Source organism: Amblyomma mixtum, chromosome 9 (genome assembly GCF_055824585.1).
Source record: "Amblyomma mixtum isolate Tamu chromosome 9, ASM5582458v1, whole genome shotgun sequence".
NCBI classification, from domain to species: Eukaryota; Metazoa; Arthropoda; class Arachnida; order Ixodida; family Ixodidae; genus Amblyomma; species Amblyomma mixtum.
This window is the reverse complement of record NC_143020.1, coordinates 31,504,533-31,523,932: the sequence shown is the minus strand read 5'-3', so window position 1 is coordinate 31,523,932 and position 19,400 is coordinate 31,504,533. Positions and strand designations below refer to the sequence as shown.

The following is a 19,400-nucleotide window of genomic DNA, read 5'->3' as shown; positions in this document are numbered from 1 at the left end:
TTCATTATTCACAGTGTTACTGTGGCTCGGCGACTGCTGACAAAATGGCATTTGAACAAACAGCTTGCAATCTGCCTGTTGAATATCCTGCCTCCGAAAAGGGCTGAAAAACTTGCGCCGGACGTGCGTTTTCCGATTAATGGTGCCGTAAAAGAAGCAGGGGACCACCTGTTCACAATGAGCCGCTTACAGAACACCCATGTATTCGCTCTTTCGATGGCAGTAATACTCAATGCGTATACTGCTACTTGCGTATTAAAAGCCTGTCTTTCCTGCCTGCACATCACTTTTCTCCACATTTTTCCTTCTATGTCCTTTCACACGTGGCGCGATGCGTCTCGTTATTACGGTAAAAATAACTTAACACTAAAGCATTCCAAATGGAACTGAGGGGCAGGGTCATCAACTTCTTGTCCGGATGTCTGATTTGTCCGGATGTCTGAAATAAAAAATAAAGAGCTTGAATATTTGCCCTGCCGCAGCAGCTGCGTCACCTGCGTGCTCCAGCCCGCGAACGTTTCAAAATCGCTAGTCGTGTATTTCTTTTGTGTTAGGTATGTCGCCTCGAAAAAACGAAGCCGTGTCAAAGCGAAGATGTGGCTATATTTGAGTGGCTTTGCACTGCAGCGCACCATTATGCTGCGTACGTTAAACATTCGTGCCGAAAGAATCTTATTCACCCGCAAACTTTTAAGAGCAGAATATGCATCATCTGCAAAACCATTTAATGAGATTCCGAAGATTCCAGCCCTGCCTCTCATTGGAAGTTCATGGATCTATTTTCCACTTGTGGGTAAGTCACCTGACCTTGCAACAAGTTTCTGTTAGCGCATGAAATTAGCAAAGAGTTTTATTATGTAGTCGGGCGTCGTATGCAAAACAAGGAACAGATTTAATTTCCAAAACGATAGAAAGTAATGAAACATAGGTTCTTCAGCGAGAGCTCTTAAAGGAAAGTTCCTTGGGCTTGCGTCGTCACTGTAATCGAAATAGTAGCAGTGATATATCGGAGTCGTAGGCGTAACCAACGGGGCCTTTATGTGGGAACCTCTCGGAATGTAGTTATCGGAGAGGAGAGGGAAATGAAGAGAGCAGAGAAATGCGTAATCGATACCTGGTCACCACTGGAACCATCTAGAAAATAGTTACCGCTGAAGGAAAAACGTGTGGCGAGATCGTAGGAGCGCGTAACGTGAAGGTGGATTCCACGGTAAACATATGGATGGTTCGCAGCGTGGAAGTGGGAAGGTAAGACGAGAGCATAAGGAGCGAGCAAAGGGGGGTTGCAAAAGAACCACCGGCAGAGTAGTTACCCTGGAAAGAGCAGGAGGGTTATTACGGAAGGAGGCGTGTATGGTAAGAACTTAGGAACGTGTAACCGGCTGGTTACGATGGAAACTGTTTGGACGGTGGTTACCGTGGAACGAAGAGGACGTGGAGAGAGCGGATGATTCCCATTTGGAAGATGGTTGCCGTGTAATGAGGAGGGTACGGCGAGAACATAGAAAACCTTAACTGGAGAGCGGTTACTGTGAAAGGAGCAAGGTAGGTTGAAAGAGAAGGCGCAAGCGGAGGGTGCTGGCCACAGAAAACACGTGGAGGGTATTTACCCTGAAAGCAGGAGGAGAAGGGTTAGCATGGGAGGAAGATTGATTGGCCGGAATGTAGTGTTGCGTAACAGGATTGCGGTTACCATGGGAATCATCCCAGGGATGGTCACCTTGGAAGGATGACGAAGGTATGGGGACAACAGAGGAATGTTGCACGGCCAGTCGGCTGCAACTGCTCGGTCGTCGGTTGCTCGCGCGTCTAGAGCCGCGGGCTGGAAAGGAGAGCTAGTCGAAAAACCAGCATGACCGGAAACAAGAAAAAAGAGCGCTCCAGAACTCTGAACATGTGAAGTTCTTTCATGTTCTCGATCTAAAACTGCCGGAAATATATACCTTAACAGCTGTGGCTGTTAAGCGTTAACACTGGTAACCGCCATGTCAATTTTTTACAATTTCGACGTAAACTGTCTTTTTTTAGGAGTCGCTTTTTATGAGTAGTCCAGGAGCTTTATATATTTAGTCGTCGGCGAAGATATTGCAACGGGTAGCAGAGCTCTCTGGGCCTCCTCGTTCTACCACAAAAATTAGTCATGTTGCCCAAATGGAGTATATATTAATCCCTTACTACCTATAATCCTCGCGTGCCAGTCCCCAAAAGATGAAAATTTTATCTACACCTGTGCTGCATTTACTTTTAATTGATATTTTTTATTTATTCGCACTTCATAGTCTCGCTGTTGTCGTAATTGCTGGAGATCAAAACAATTCCCGGAACGCCTCTTCGTCTTCTTCATGTTTTCCGCAGTCTTCAGGGCCGACACACCGTGTACACTGGGCATTTTAATGTTCGTTGTTTTGCAAAGTAGAGGCTATTTTCCTTTATCTTCTGCTGCCTCCATCACAGTATGCAAGCTTAGTGAGCTGTGGGAACCGGGGGGCCAGTGCCATGGCCCTACGTGGCCTGGACACATGCGCGTAATGTGAGGGCTGTGCGGTGGCCCTGAGACCTTGCACGGTCCAAACTCGCTTGCATCCATCCATCCGGCGACAAGTGGAATTATTTTCGCGTTTCTCCTTGACACAACCAAAGAACGAATCGTTGTCTCATGTTGTACGCCCATGGCCTTTATAAAATATTTGCGCTATCTATGCGTTAACAGAAAAATTGTATTTTGCAAGAGTCAGGTAATCTGGCGAATTCCTTACATGGCTCGTCCGTGCTTATATCTCCTAATACGCGTCGTACAGAGGGCAGCGTAGGGCTGCGTTCTCGACGTAGTCACTACAACGTAGACTACGAGGGTTAAAACTATACGTGTGCATCAAAAGATGCACTAGAGCCAGCCTGAGGACAAAAAAAAGGGGATAGAACTCTCGAGTGAGACATCCTCGTCCCTCTGCGCATACGCCTCCTCTGTGAGCTGTGAAAGCAATGTGATTTAGCTGCAAAAGCAAGATAAGCGCACAAATACTATCGTCGTGGAATTTCTAAGCGGGGCAGACTGCCATCGTGAGGTCACGGACGAGCGGTGAACACATGTGGGTCCTCATCTAGCAGCGACCTAGGCATGGAAGTGTCAGTTAGGAAATGTCCTGCGTACAGGTAACCGTGTGTACAGGTGCGGCAAATACGACCAAGCGAACGAAGCTATTGCATTCTTCTGCGCGAAGCATACAATAGAATGAAGGATATCATGCGTGGACTGAAAACGCACCCAGAAAAAATGCCAAGTCTACACGTGCTTCTGCAATAGTACATGGGGAGTATAACAGTTGATGCATGCTAGTATAGTGTTCTCTTTTGTGTTACTATGGTGCTTTACTTGCTTCGTCAAGGCCGCACGTTTTTATTCTCCAGGCGCACACACACAAAAAAAAACGAGATTCGTGCTCTCGAATAGTAAGCCGTAACTGAGTGCCGTTGGCAGAATAAATTGACAAAATTACATTTCACACATAAGTAGGACGCATTATGGGGAACTTCTATCCCTTCGATAGTACTTGCTAGGTATAGCTGCCGGAATCTGCTTATAAAATAGTAGTGAAAGAGTTTTGACCTAGACAGGAATTGAACCGGTAATCAGCACTTGTGTAATGAAAAAGGAAAAGCAAGCGCTGGAGTTGTTACACTGGAATTACATTATAGTTACATCAACTGCATACACAGCTTATCCTTGTTTACTAGGCGACAAGGTGAATTTCGGAATACAGCATAACCACATAAAAAAGCATGAAGCAACACGCTTGCTAACACACGCCGACCCTAAATCTTTTTGAGCGCTGCCGAATCATCAAGCAGGCTCAGCGAAGCTGGAGGCTTAGGCTGAGCAATCTACCGCACGTATCACTCCAGCAAGAGGCCAGCTACGCCCACTGCTAGGAAGAGGCCTCCCCATCTCTCCATTTTACCGGCTCCTATTCCACTTGCGGCAACCTTAATCACGCCAAATGTAATCTTATCAGCCCACCTATCTGCTACCCTCGGTACGCTTGCATTCTCATAGAATTCAGTGTTTTTCCACTGTCCTTTCCATACCTCGCTACAGTGGCCGCAATTTAATTTTAACTCTTTTTGTTAGTCACCAATGATCTGTCCTATATATGAGTATCGATGAGATACATCTGTTATATAGCTTTATATTGAGGGATGCTCTAATTTTAATGGCAGTTTTTTGTTTGTGATTCAAATCACATCATCTGTTGTGATTCGATTCTTCTGGCAAGCCGATTACCAAAAGCTCGCAGTTCCTGGTGGTGGAATTTTTTTTTAGAATCTGCAGTTTATTTTGCAAAGTCTGCTCACACGTACCGTTTTTAAAGATAAGTAACTCATAAAAAATGTAGTAAGGGAAGTCCTATGCAAAGAACCCTTAGCTAACTTGCTCGCATATAAAAAGGAACATCGTAATTAGGTTAACCTAGAACACGAGATTTCCCTAAACTTCATTCTTTTATATGCGGGTTATGGGAGTTGGAGAACACTGTACACGACAGGAAATGCAGCTGCACAGTGTAGCAATCTTCCCATTGCGCTCAAAGCTAGCCGTGTTCACATATCGTAAGGGCTCTGCAGATAATGCTGGGCGGTTGCGTAGAGCTCGCCGAAGAAAAAGAAAGCAAAGGACTTTCTTGAACATTCCGGAACACGCTCGCTCGCGCCGGCACGTCGCAGCGCACGGCCAGGGTCCCCCCCATCCCCGGCAAATTTCGAGCAGTGGGGCGCGCGCCGACACACGTTGGAGAGGTTTCGAGGACACTTGAGAAGACAGGGGCAGGGAGACGCAACTGAACGCGTTCTGCGGCACCTCCTCTCTTCCTGAGCACCGCCGCTCGCTTCTTGAAGTTTCGCAGTTGGTTATTTAAGAGCGTGTTGCATGCTGTTATGCCGTTCTTGGCCAGGCTTCGTCGAAGGATCTAGACAAGCCCGGGCTTACTGAAAGACGTGAAAAGAATGCGTTGAGCTCATTACAACTCATTGTGCGAGCTTTGTGTTTCTTGTCTCTGTGTTTGTCTCTGTGCTGTCTTTAAATTTTAGAAGGCCAGTTCCTCTGTTCACCCGTGTGTAATCATCCATTCATCGTTTGATCAGGTGCTTCGCATCAAATCACAAATAAACCTGAGCCTCACACAAAAGAGGTAGCAAAGAAGGACCACGATCTTTACTCGTGTTAGTAGCGTCTCGTAAAATGCACAGTACACGAGTTCATGAATTATTAGGCCCTCGCATGCAGCTTCTAGGACGAAAGAAGGTTCCTGAGAATATTTACAATCTATCGCCTTTCATGCGGCATTTATCATGTCTCGCCCGTTGTCCTGCCGTGGTCGTTTAGGCTTCCGCGATCGGGCTGAAAGCGGATATAGAGCAATAAGGAGACCTCCGCTACCAGAAAATATTTGAGCTCTTTTGACTGACCTTCCTTGCTGTCATTAGCAGTCGGAAGGCTTGTAAACAAAGCTACACTTAAGGGAGTTGTAATGCCCCATACCAGGGGCCTTTGAGGTATCAAATAATAATTAAAAAGAAAGTGTGAACACTGCTCATGCTGCTTGTAGGCAGCGCATCGAAGCAGGCATTGCAGACGATAGTGCAGCCGGCGTCGGTTCTTGACTTCCCAAGAACCATTTCAACATTTCGGTCGCTGTTGTTGGAAGGAGCTTCGTGGTTTCAATTTCAATTTAAGTTTTCAAAATTAAAGAACGCGCTCAGGTGCACAAACATAAAAAAAATGAGCGCAAGTATTACCTTTTTGAATACAAATATGCAATATGTGGAACGGCCATGCCATGATTGACTAACAGGGAGAGTGATGACGACAGCCCGCGCGGTGCAGGACTGTATGGCACAGCCATCGACACACGCCGCAATTTTCGGGTTTGTCTTTCAAGGTTAACTGTACTCTACTGAACTGTACTCTATCAGTCTGCCTAAGAGCCGCGGCGTCATCAACGTAGGAATATGCCCAAGACTTTCAAAGAGCAATCAATAAACGTTTCGTCTCTGTCTTACATGACCATACATGAGAATTTTACGGATAAAACGGAGCTAGGCACACCAACCCCTGAGTATTTACCTGCATGCTCCCCCTGCTCAACATTGCCATTAACGTGACGGCCACTGATTCAAAGTCACGCGATAATGATAAGGTCATGGATCATTTCGTTGCCAAAGCGCCACACTTCATCATCAGCTTGTTGAAGTAGTAGGCACAGGTAGCCATAGTCGCTAGATGTGCGCGCTACCTCTTGTCTACCACTTGGACACATAATGAGCGCAAATGACTGCAGGTGTATTCAAGGGCAGTTTAGACACTGCTCCGGAAATACTTGCCACCCTCTGCTCACAAGGGCCCACAACTTCTACTGTACCCTAAACTTGGAAGAACGCCTTCATTATCCCAAAAAAGGCATTGCCAGGAACCTATAAAACTGGAGCCGATCAGCCTACTGTTCGTTTCGTATAAGGAACTGAATATGACAATCGATAATAGGACTAGAGCGATTTTCACATAAGTAAACCAAAGGAAAAGGTTGGCATTTGGAAAGGTTCATCGTCCCTTGATCAACCGCGTACCGCCATCAGCTGAAAAAAAAATGCGCATTCATAATCAGCTCGCAACATTTTATTCAAACATTATGAGAAAGCATTTGATTTTCTCGAAATAGCAGTCATGAAGGCATTGCGTAACCAGGTTGCTGAAAGGGTTTATACTATGAAGGCACTGGAGAATATCCATAGCCGTTGCGCAGAGAGCACACTTCTCCAGATGAGTAGTGATAAAATGGCAGTCAGGAAGGTCATCAGGCAGGCAGACACGGAACATCCATGGCGTCCAGGGCGCCCCACACTATGCCCCTAACGCCGAAAACATCAGGCGAGCGGAACAACGTTTTAAGAAGCGAAATCGACCCGACAAGGTGAGCAGATTGGAATGCAACAACATGAGAAGAAGGTGAACGCGGTGGCATGTACAACGCAAATATCGGCGAGAGAAGCTGAGCTGCCAGGCTAGGAAAAACGACCGATGGCACAGACTCCTCCAGCTGCACTATCAGAAAAAGATGCCAGTGCGTTATCTGGCTACCGAACAAACACATGCGAAGCATGAGGAACTGTCGCGATATGAGTTTTGCGGGACTTGGGAAAGGTTCGTAAAACTGCGAAATGTGCCACATAAGCCACCGGCTCAATCTTCGGCGTTCGCAGGCTTGACTGTACCCTCACTCATGCCTTACGTGCACCGTAAGTTGATCGAAACCGGTAACAGAGGCCGTTTCACTACCCGCATAGCGTCTGTCCTAACGGCTCATTTATAGCCGACGCTCTTGCCGCACGGGCGAGCGACGCTGACGCTCAATCACGCTACGTCGTTTTGATTCCACCCAACCGAAATCCCATACCTTCCATACTTACACGCGGCGCTACTAGCGTGCCGTCGGCAGTTCACTCCGGAGCATGCGCAACACGATCGCCAATCTGCGCGCCGCCTTGATCAGCCCTCTGCGAAGTGGCGTTTGCACATTTTTCTTCGTTCTTCAACTAGAAATGGATGGTTTATTTGGGTTTAACGAACCAAAGCGACTAAGGCTATGAGGAAAGCCGTAGTGAAGGGTTCCGGGAATTTCGACCACCTGGGGGTTCATAACGTGCACTCAAATCGCACAGTACACCGGCCTCCGGAATTTCTCATCCGCAAAAATTCGACCGGCGCGGCCGGGATCGAACCCGCGTCTTTCGGGTCAGCAGCCGGGGGCCATAACCACTGAGCCACCGTGGCGGCAACTAGAAATTGAAGCGAGGGGCAAAGAAAAAAATCACTACCAGAAAGTCGCTTTGTGTACCAAACGCGCAAAGTTGATAAGCACGCATAAACAGCTCTCCTAATCCCCTACTATCAGTTCTCGGAAACCATGACATTCCTGTTACCCCCTCCACCCCCACCTTTTGGCTTTCTCTGAACTCGAGCCATCCCCCCCCCCCCCCACCCCTGCCTTGTCCTTCCTTGGAAATGCCCCCCCCCCCCCCCCCCCGCCCCCTTTCTTTCTCCTTCCAGTGCCAGCCTATTTTGTTTGCCTTGCTCTCATTTCCCTGTACCACGCTGACTAATCCTCTCATCTGAGTTTTACAGGTCCACCCAGCGCCTCCCCCCCGTCGCAGCCCCTTCAAAGCCTTCGTTCATTAAACACCCCCGGATATAAGTTTTTCCACTATTGCAGCTTAACGAATCAAGATTCACCTCCCTCCCCTTCCTGACACGCATCCCCTCTCACGCCACTTTCCTTCCCCACCCTCGGAGCCTTCCTCCTCGGAGGGAAGGCCCTATTTAATCCCTGCCAATGATGAACGCTTTGCCCAGACGAAGACAAGTCCCCTTGTCGAAACATTGGCTCAGGCAACCTGAGGTTTTCCCCTCCCTTGTTCATTTTGTGATCGCCAAGGACCATCTACCACACCCTCTCTCTACCATGGTCACCTGTTGCTAGATTGCTGTGCGGTTTTATATCCTCCCAAGCGTTGTTCTCGCCTTGATAACGTTACCTCCCGCTGTTGGTCAAGAAAAGCGAGTCTGTGCTTATCCCATATACACAACAGTGCCGTCTAATTGGTCGAAGCTGCCGCGCAACGACACCTTGCGACAGACCAGTCACGTGTTAACGGCTCGCACCGGCACCCGTTATTTTCCTCCGTGGGAAGCATTGTTGGTGGACGCGGCCGGCGTCGCCGACGCGCGGATGGAGCAGGAGCCATCTCGTAGTCGGGCCTCTCGGGGAACATTGGCAGGCGCCGATTACGTGGCTGCCCCAGTGCGTCGAACTATGCAGTGTGTTGTTTTCGCCAACGTCATTGTGGGTTTAATGTGTGGGTTACGTCGGACAATAAACGTGCCTTCACTGATAACAGGGGGAGAAGAGGCAGAATATTTTGTTGTTCAAGCAAAAGCCTTGAGAACACCGTGCCTCAGAAAAGCCAGCGTCGGCATCCGTGAGCGAAAAAATCCTCACATGAACGACGTAAGCTGCAGGTGGGCCACCAAAGTAACGTGAGCGTGAGCCGCTATCATAACCTGCTAAGCGGATGGTTAGCAAACTGCCCACCATGGTAGGTGGCAGTTAAATAAGGTACTCGTCGCTCGGGAAAAGCAACCGGGGTCTCACAAGCTCAACCGTTGGCAGCACCTGTCATCGCAATGCAGCGTCACATCGCTTAACCGCTGCAGAACTGCACTGGTATGAGGACTCCCAGGGGCGTATCAGTGCAGAGAATGACCAGTTATGCATATAGGGACATTAACCTATGAATGCTACCACGTCATAACCTTAAGACAGTTGTCGTGTGTCCGCTATAGTTTTATTTTTTTTTTACTGCGTTAGCATTACAGTCCGCTTGCGGCGAAAAAGTTGTACACTCTGTGCGTGCGTGCATGTGCGCGAGTTGTCGCACGATTTTTTTTGCGGGTGTGCCTTCCAGCGCTCGCATGCCTTTGCGTGAGTGTGGTTGCGCGTGTTTGTGTGTGTGGTTGAGTGCGCGAAGCCCCTGTAACCGGGATATAGAGTCATAGGGGTTATAGCCCAATAATGCCATTTGACATTATAACCGTGGGTTTACCTTGTCTATCTTACGACGGCAGCTAAGTCGATCTCAATCTCCTTAGTACTGGAGGAGTATTCAGCTGGTGCCTCAGTTGGGGCGCACCATCTGCTGCCAGCAGCTTGGTGTATAGCGCCCTGTTAGGAGCAATCTTCTCCGGGTCCAAGAGACTCTCTTGCACGCGTCAGTACATAATTTAGTACAGTGGTCTTTGCGATATTGCTGGTGAGAGGAAGAGCGGGTCTAGACTATGCAATCGAAAAACGCTTCTTGTACATGGGAGCAGTGACGAATAATATTTCCGAAGGTGATGGCATTCACAGGCAACGTGAACATATGGCAGTGGTCTTCCGAAGGACAGCCGCCAGCTGATGACGAAGTTTTCGTCCTCATAGTCCTCGTATAGTATTTAGCAGTTGTAAGCAGATATTTTAACGCCAGTTTTGACTTCCGTACATACTGTCATCAGATATCTGCTATATATTATTGGCTAGTACATGCTTCGGATTACATAGCTTATCCAGGGCGCCCCAGCAAACTTGGACCAAGATTTAAAAAAAAAACCGTAAGCATTCTTCAGAACTGAAATCCCGTGGATGTTGTTAGGGTTTATCTAAAGTTATAGTACCATTTTATTCGCTCCTTCTATTTGAATAATTAGTCGAGATAAATAAATTCACTTTTTACCTGACCTCAGACCTGACGTCAGAAGAGCTCAGTTCGTCCGCATTCTACACTCTCGACGACACCGCAATTGTTTTCGTTTAGCGGCGAACAGCGGTCTATCATAACGGTCATTTCAGGAAGCTGAATTGAATAACGTGTTTTTAGTGCTTTACGGGCAGATAACACGGGGGGGGGGGGGGTGGGGCAGGATTAGCTCTGAAAGGCTGCACTAAAAAGCCCATGCCTCACGCACACTGGTATGGGCTCCTCTTGAGGTAAGTAAGCCAAGCTTCACTTGTATCTGTTCTGTATGAGCGGATCGTTTAAATAGTGCTACTCTAACCAACTGTAATCATCCGGTTCCGTATCACGTTCTAGCCATACTGTCATCCTTTAAAGGTAATCACGTCCCAGACAGTTCCCGTGGTAAGCGCCCACCGATTAAGCTTTCTTGTGCTCTAGCCGCACCCATTTGTTTTCAATGGTAATCCCTCTGCTCCTTCTTGTTGGGCAGCTACCCACTCAGTACTTGCCGTGGTAACCACATGCCGATTGCGCCTTCTTGTAGTCGGGTCATACCCTGTTCCCTATACGGGACCCATTCGCCTGTTGGGGATTCTTCCGCCCTCGCGGTACACTGTTCATCCCACGGTAACCGCTCTCTGGAGAGTTCCTATGGAAGCCACTCATTGCTCACGCATTCCAGCGCTTACGTCAAACCCTCCTTCTTGTACCGTAACCATCCGCCGAGCGCTTAACAGTTGTCGCTGTAGAAACAAGTGCCTCCACATTACGCCAGTTTATCTCCAAGCCCTCAAAAGCTAATGGTAAAATTTATTAACGCCACGAAATCTACAGAAATTGTTATGACGTTAATTAGAAGAAATATACATTTCGTCCAATATTTGCAGCTAGACAGAAAGAAAAAAAAAGCAAATGAATGAACGATTACGCAGAACCGAAAACTTGGCGAGTTTGTGAACGTTCAACATAATGTACAGTGCGAAAAACGAACACAGGGGAAGAAACACGCAAACAAACAAGCGCTGACGATCAACGGAAATTTTAATAGGAAAAACTCGTGTTTATAAAGGCTTCAACCCAGCACGCGTGCCTAAAAACGCGTGCCTAATTCTGTGTCTGAAGACAACGTCTTCAGGCACAGGAAACAAAAGTGTCGGGAAATAGCAGAGGCGTATCTGATCCCCACATCGCGCATTCCATGCGTTGCAAAACCTTCGGTGGCATTACAACAGGTAGAACTGGAATATCTTGAGAGTACTGCATCAGTGCAATGAGGCTACTGCGCACGTGTGGTTTGGTTTGCTGTTTCTGTTGCTTTGTTGTTTCATGCTTTGTGCGCCTGCGCGTGCTGGGTTGGAGCCTTTAAAAGCACGAGTTTTTCCTAATAAAATTTCAGTTGATAGTCAGCGCTTGTTTTTTTTTCGTGTTTCTTCCCCTGTCTTCGTTTTTCGCGCTGTACATAATGTTGAACGATTACCTATACCAAACAATAAGGATCAGAGGCAGTAAAATGTTTATATGCAGCAAATGCCTTCCAGTTTACCGGCAACATTCCCTAGAAAATGAGAGGTCAAGAATTGTTGAACGGCGGCTTACAGTAGGCTTACAGTAGCAAATTTGCATGTGTTTTTTTTATTTCACACAGCTTGCTTTAAGTGAAGCCAGAAAACTTTGGCATGAAACCGCTCGCTGCTAAGAAGATTTCGACATCAAAGTTTTGGGTCAGAGGCGGTTTTCATGCAATAATGAGTACACGGTGTGCAAACGATATGTCACGAAATCAGGACACTCGACTGAAAATGGCTAATTAAAAGGCCGATGACTGAAAACAGCTCAAGGTCGGGACCGGACGGCAGAATCAGAATGAATATTAACGCGAAAATTACACCGCTAGATGAATATTTAAAGAAGCCGACATCAATATAGTGTCGCAAAAGCACTTCCCTAATTCAATCACCGTCGGGCCTATTTTAAGCACCCTTCAACTAACTTGAGAGGTTTCGAAAAAGAGGTTTATTTGTGCGTTTTATTCATTACAAATACTTAATGTTGACTGATTAAAGACGTATTAAAAGGGAGGATTCAGGATGAGGTGGAGCGCATTTGGCAGGTTTTCTCAGATGATGAATGGCAGTTTACCAATATTCCTCAAGAGAAAAGTATACAACAGCTGTATCCTACCGGTACTCACCAATGGGGCAGAAACGTGGAGGCCAACAAAGAGGGTTCAGCTTATGTTAAGGATAACGCAGCGAGCTACGAAAAGAAGAATGATAGGTGTAACGATAAGAGATCGGAAGCGGGCGGAGTGGGTGAGGTAACAAACGTGGGTTAATGAGTGTTGTGTTGTGTTGGGTTTAATGGCGCATTAGCGGACTGGTTAATGTCATCCTAGTCGAAATCAAGAGGAAGAAGTGGTCTTGGGCAGGACATGTAATGGGAAGGCAAGATAACCGCTGGTCCTTGACGGTAACGGAGTGGATTCCAAGAGAAGGCAAGCGTAGCAGGGGGGTGGGGGGGGGGGGCATAAATTTAGGTGGTGAGCGAATGATATTAAGAAATTTGCATGAATACGGTGGCCGAAACTGGCGAAGGACAGGGTTAATTGGTGACAGACATGGGAGTGGCCTTTGCCCTGCAGTGGGCGTAGTCAGGCTGATGATGATGATGAAAAGGGATTATTTGATGAGTGGTAGATGCGCTGAAGCTGTGTTATCTGCTCGGCTCGAATGCGTCCGCTTAATTCGAGTAATTGCCTTCGAACCAAACGACTTCCCGCGCAGGCAGGTATGACATCCGGGACGGCAGCCAGGCAGCGTGGGACATGCGACGCCGTCTGGGTCCCATCGTGGCCGAGCAGCTGCCTGGCCGCAGGGTTTTGGTGCACCTCTTCAACGCCGGTGACATACGCACTCTGTACCGCGAGGAAGGGCGGATGCCACGCCACGTGGGATCGCTTGCACTGAAGTTCTACCACCGCAGTCGGACTCCCGAGTTCTTTGCCAACGACGGCCTGCTCCACTCGTGCGTACCTGGAGGGCTTTAAAGTGCTCCTTACTTCTATACTTTAGTGTGCGAGCTTTAGAAGCCTCACCGGGAAGGTAATGTGTCATCGGAAGCTGAATTCGCAAATTGGTTTATTGGTTTTGTTTATTATGATTTAGCGCCCCAAAGCTACTCCAGGTTATGGGGGACGCCGTTGTGAAGGGCTCCGGAAATTTCGACGACGTGGGGTTCTTTAACGTGCACTGACATCGCACAGTACACGGGTCTCTAGAATTTCGCCTCCATCGAAATTCACCCGCTGCGGCCGCGATGGAACCCGCGTCTTTCGGGCCAGCCGAGTGCCATAACCGAGCCGAGTTCCATAACCACTGCAGCAGCCAGCAGCCGAGTGCCATAACGACTGAGCCACCGCGGCGGGGTTGTCTCGGAAAAACTCAAGTCTCGACAAAGCATTTCCATTAACTTAAGCAAAGGAGCATTTCCATTAACTTAAAAGATGAGACGTCATCAAACGCCATTAAAGCCGCCGCGGTTGTTTAGTGGTCATGGCGCTCGGCTGCTGACCCGAAAGACGCGGGTTCGATCCCGACCGCGGCGGTCGAATTTCGATGGAGGCGAAATTCTAGAGGTCCGTGTACTGTGCGATGGCAGTGCACGTTAAGGAACCCCAGGTGGTCCATATTTCCGGAGCCCTTCACTACGGCGTCCCTCATAGCCACATTTGCTTTGGGACGTTAAACCCCAATAAACCAATAGAGCAAACCAAACGCCATTAAAGGCATGGACATCATCATCATCATCATCATCATCATCATTTATTATCCCTTAAGGGCCCTGGTTTGGGCATTACATAAGGGGGGGGGACAAGAAAGTATGGCCATGGTCATATTTATACATAGAAGAAAAACACAACGAGGCATGGTGATGTACGTGCATTTCTATGATCCGTGCATTTTGAAATATAGGGAAAACAAACGGACGAAAATTACACAGGCAGTTATGCTCCGCATACTTTTAACAAACAACAAAACAGTATATTCACACACAAAAAGGAAAAGCAATCGGGTACTGAACAAAAAAATGCAGTGTATTATTTAACAAACAACAAAACAGTATATTCACACACAAAAAGGAAAAGCAATCGGGTACTGAACAAAAAAAATGCAGTGTATTAGAGAAAAGTATAGCAAAAGAAAAATGAAATCCTATTGCTGCTCATCAGTTTATTTAGAAAAATGAGCGGATGTTAACTGCCTGAATTTTGAGTTGTCACGCTCATGGACAATAGTTTCGGGAAGTGAATTCCAGTCATCAATAGCCAAGGGCAAGAATGATTTATTAAATGCATTTGTGGAACCAGTAATACGCTGCACGCTCAGGGAATTGAAGAGCCGACGGGACGTTCGTACAGGTGGTACCAGAAGGGAGGTTCGCAGGTCAGGACGGTTGTAATATAGATTATGAAATAAACTCAGCCGTAATGTCTTCCTTCGATGAGTTAACGAGTCGAGATCAATGGATGATTTGATGGCACTAACGCTGATCCGTGTATCATATTTTGAGCAGATGAAGCGAGCTGCACGATTCTGGATGCTTTCTAGTAAGTCAATTAAGTATTGTTGATGAGGGCTCCATATTGCGCAGGCATATTCAAGTTTAGGTCTAATGTATACTTCATATGCGAGCTTACGAATGTTACTGGGGGATAAAGAGAGAGAACGCCTGATGAAGCCAAGTGTTTTAGATGTGTCCGCCACAAGTTTCGTGATATGCTCAGACCAGTTCAGTTTGTCTGTGATAATAACTCCCAGATATCGGTATGATTCTACACGTGAGATGATCATGGAGTTCAATGAGTATGAATAATCAAGGTTGGAGCGTTTTCGGGAGACTTGCATGCTCTTACACTTGGACACATTCAGTTTCATCAGCCAGGTGGCGCACCAGGTTTCTATTGTGTTGAGGTCTTTCTGCAGGAGCAACTGGTCAGATGTATTAGTGATGCGACGATAAAGTACACAATCGTCAGCGAAAAGGCGGATTGTGGATGAAATGCCTGTAGGGAGGTCGTTTATAAAGACTAAAAATAAAAGTGGACCGAGGACAGAGCCTTGGGGTACGCCTGAAATGACATTTGAGTTTTTGGAGCGATGGTCGCCAATAACAGTGAACTGAGTGCGGTCTGAAAGGAAGGAGGAAATCCATGATAGTACCAAGGGGTCAAGAGAGAGGGATGAGAGTTTAAACATCAGACGTTGATGTGGGACACGGTCAAAGGCCTTAGAGAAATCCAGATAGATAATATCAGTTTGAAATGAAGAATCCAAATTGAGGTTAAGGTCCGTAGTAAATTCGTAAAGCTGGGTATCACACGAGAAACCAGAACGGAATCCACGCTGGTTGGCAAAGAAGAAGGAATTTTTGTCTAGATGAAGAGCAACCTGTGAGTATATGATATGTTCTAGCATTTTGCAAGCAATACATGTTAATGAAATAGGGCGATAGTTTGATGGATCAGAGCGATCACCTGACTTGAAAACCGGAACAACCCTACTTAACTTCCAGTCATTTGGAATCGAACTACTTGAAATTGATTGGCTAAAGATTATTTGTAATATCTGACATGAAATTTCTCTAGTGCCTTTTAGTATTTTTGTAGGTATCTCGTCAGGTCCAGGGGCGCTAGACGACTTCAAACTGTCGATAAGTTTACCTATGCCTTCGGCAGAAATGGAGATTGGGGGCATCTGGCTGAAATGAGAGCTGTTATGGTTGGGTACATGAAGGACGGGTTCATGAGTGAAAACGGAAGAGAAGTAATTGTTCATAACATCTGCACAGCGATCTGCAGAGACGTGCGAGCCATCTTGCTCACGCAAGATAATACCCTGTGGCGAGTTATGGTTTGGCAACAGAATCTTCCAGAATTTCTGGGGGTTATTTTTAATTATGTTTTGCAAATCATTATTAAAAAATTTCTTTTTGGAGCGTCTCAAAAGATTCGTATAATTACGGAGACATTCGAAGTATTTATCCCATTTTGAAACGGTGGCTGAATTTTTGGCTGCTCGGAAAAGACGCTTTTTCTTTTTTAATAATCTTCGAAGAGAATTGGAAAACCAATGCTTATCAGCATCTCCGCGTATGCACACAAGAGGCACATATGACTCCATCAGCGATAGCATTTTCTGTTTGTAAAGCAACCAGTTACTATTAACTGTTCGAGAGGGAGCAGAGTTACGGAAATGACAAAGAAACTTTTCTAGAACCTGGTTAATTTGAGCATAGTCAGCTTTGTTATAGTCGCGAATATATTTTATTGATGGCTTGCGGGAAGGAATGGCAAATGACAAATTAAAAAATAGCAGGTTATGATCGCTAAGGCCACTGGTACACGAGGGAGACTTAAACAACTCAGGCTTCGAGACGAATACAAGATCGAGGACGTTGTTACCACGCGTTGGAGTATTAACACACTGAACCATGTTAAACATTAGAATTAATTCAAGAAATTTTTTTGACTGACGAGAAGGTGCTGACAGCTGATCCCAGTCGATGTCGGGATAGTTAAAATCGCCACAAAGGACTAAGTGTGCACGGGGAAAGCGGGACCGCAAGTCTAGAAAGACTGAATACAATTCATCAACAAAAGAAGAGTCAGAATCTGGCGGCCGGTAACAGGCGATAAGTATGGTCGCGGTAAAAGTAAGGGACAGGTTAACACAAACTAATTCAAGGCTACAGCCGACTGGCACGAAGTGTGAGCGTATGCTAGATTTTATCAGAACCAGAACACCACCTCCTCTTCGGCCAGCTCTGTCAAATCTGTAGATAGTGAAAGATTTACTGCCCTCGAGTAGTTCATTGTCTCGAATGTCATCGGTAAGCCATGACTCAGTAAGGATAGCAATATCTGAGCAGTGATCTTCGAGTAGCGCTTCCACAGCCTCTCTCTTGGGTAAGTAGCTGCGAATATTTGTTAGCATGACAGCCATGTGATGATAAGATGGGATGGCGCGTGAAACATGCAAGGGCTGGGGCGGCGCTTTAGAGGGAAACTTGGAGGCGGACGATGACTGCTATGATGAAAGCTCGACTACTGAATCTGTGTCGGCGTTATATATGTATTGCTTTTTGTTGATAAGCAGCTTGTCGTAACGTATTTTAAACGTGACATCTCTTTCCTTGCCAAAACAATATAACTTCTTTCGGGCTAATCGAACATGCGCTGAATAATCTTCTCGAACAGAAAAGTTTGTTTCTTTCAGCTTTGGTCCTGCAGCCAGAATCTTTGACTTGACCTTAAAATGTGCCAGTTTCACAATGATTGGGCGGTTTTTCGATTCCTGAAAGCGGCCCATTCGGTGGGCGCGTTCTATATCATCACTGTTTATCGACAGTTCAAGGTGTTGTGAACAGAAGGTGACAACCTGCGCCTCTGATTGCTCCCAGGTTTCGTCGCTCGTGTCCGCGATACCAAAAAAGATTAAATTTGACCTGCGTAAGCGATTTTCTGCGTCGTCGCACTTTTCCGTGAGCATTTTAATTTCAGAGGAAAGTCTGGTAATGTCGGCGTTCGAGCTTGAGGGCGCAGCTTGTTCTTCGGTTTGACCAGCATGTACAATTTTTTCCAAAGCATCAACCCGCAATGAAAGGGCGCTGACGTTCTTTTCAATACTAATCTGTGCACCACGTATGCTGGAAAGCTCGGACAAAACAGTATTCTGGGACAATTCAAGGCGCGATATTGCCGCAGCGATTGATTCTAGGGTTGCTGGGGTGTCGGTTTGGTCAGGTCCAGGGTTCATTTCAACATCGCCAGAGAGCATAAGCAAGACACGACAAAAATAGGCGTTGATGCAATGTAAACACATGTCGAACAACAATTTGCGGCAAGAATCAATGAACTCAAGTGGGCACGACACCGCGAATAAAAAAGGGGTCGCTTGTACGGGTAGAACAAGCGTTCGGTAGCTACAGCTGCTCATGCTGTAGGATTTCTAACGTATTATAGAATTATGCCTCCTTGTTATTTTTATTAGGGATCAAGCGGAAACGCATGATTGTTATTTATGGCAACGTTGGGCTTTTCACCTTCTTCATCCGGCCTAGCCACGTTATGGATCTCGTATTTACTTTTCGTTGTGTTTTTCGTGGGCTTGACAGTGATGCAACAACGCACCGCCGTGGATATTGTCTATTCCGTGGTAGCGTAGTGTTCTCTTTTGGAGCATACTATGTTCTCTTTTGGAGCATACCTTTTGAAGTGTACTATGAATTATTTATGCAGCTGCGTATTTTTTAGCCCTGGTCACATTCTGAGTTATTGCGGCGCTTGCTTTCGCCACTCTTGTTCTGGGTAATTTTTGGAACCTCTCTAAGATATGCATTCGGCGACAAGAACACAGCATCCGTGTCTGTTTCATTGTGGCTATTGTGCTATGTAGCCGGTATGAAAAATGAAAAAGATGGATTCTACAGTTTATCGGTAATAACGCGTTTTAGTCGCGTGTTTAGGGCGTTATTTTGTGCGTTTCCTGTTAATCTGGAGGAACATGCTGGAGGGTGGTGTTTTCGAAAGCGTCCGAAATAAAAACTGGTATAGAATTAAACACTCGTGCTTTACGTGTACAGTTTAAGACGTAAATCAATGAAATGATTGATTGCAAGCTTCATGGAGCCCACCGCCAAGGGGATCAGAAGTGTTGTTTTGCTTGAAACTGTGATCTACACGACGTAACCGGTTTTCTTGATACATGGCGGAACTTCTATTTGTTAGCATAGCTTATGTGGACGGATGACGTCATGCACTGGCTTCTATCTTCGTACTAAATATTAAGGAACGTTATTCCGGGTCTCTGAAAGGTTTCTGAGCCGCAACTGCGCGAGCTACAAGGCAGCATTTTGCTATAACTATAGGGCTGCTTTGCCCTTCTGATTTTATGATGCGTGAGCTGGTGTGCAGAAGTTCTTTTGTTACAGCAGACGGGCGTTCATCCCTCCGCATGCAGTAGGGCTATATCAATACCGTCTGCAGGTCATTCTGTGGTGCGACCCTTACGGTATTT

General features: G+C 46.5%; 1 protein-coding gene across 1 annotated transcript in view; it reads left to right on the top strand.

The window, feature by feature from the left end:
* The first annotated feature begins 579 nt into the window (after positions 1-579).
* LOC149328656 (putative cytochrome P450 301a1, mitochondrial) overlaps positions 580-19,400 on the top strand; it is a 40,108-nt gene continuing 21,287 nt past the window's right edge. The window contains exons 1-2 of the mRNA XM_089559053.1: positions 580-793; positions 13,110-13,350. Of these exons, the coding sequence (XP_089415179.1) occupies positions 595-793; positions 13,110-13,350 (440 nt within the window). The 5' untranslated portion in view covers positions 580-594. The remainder of the gene's footprint in view (positions 794-13,109; positions 13,351-19,400) is intronic.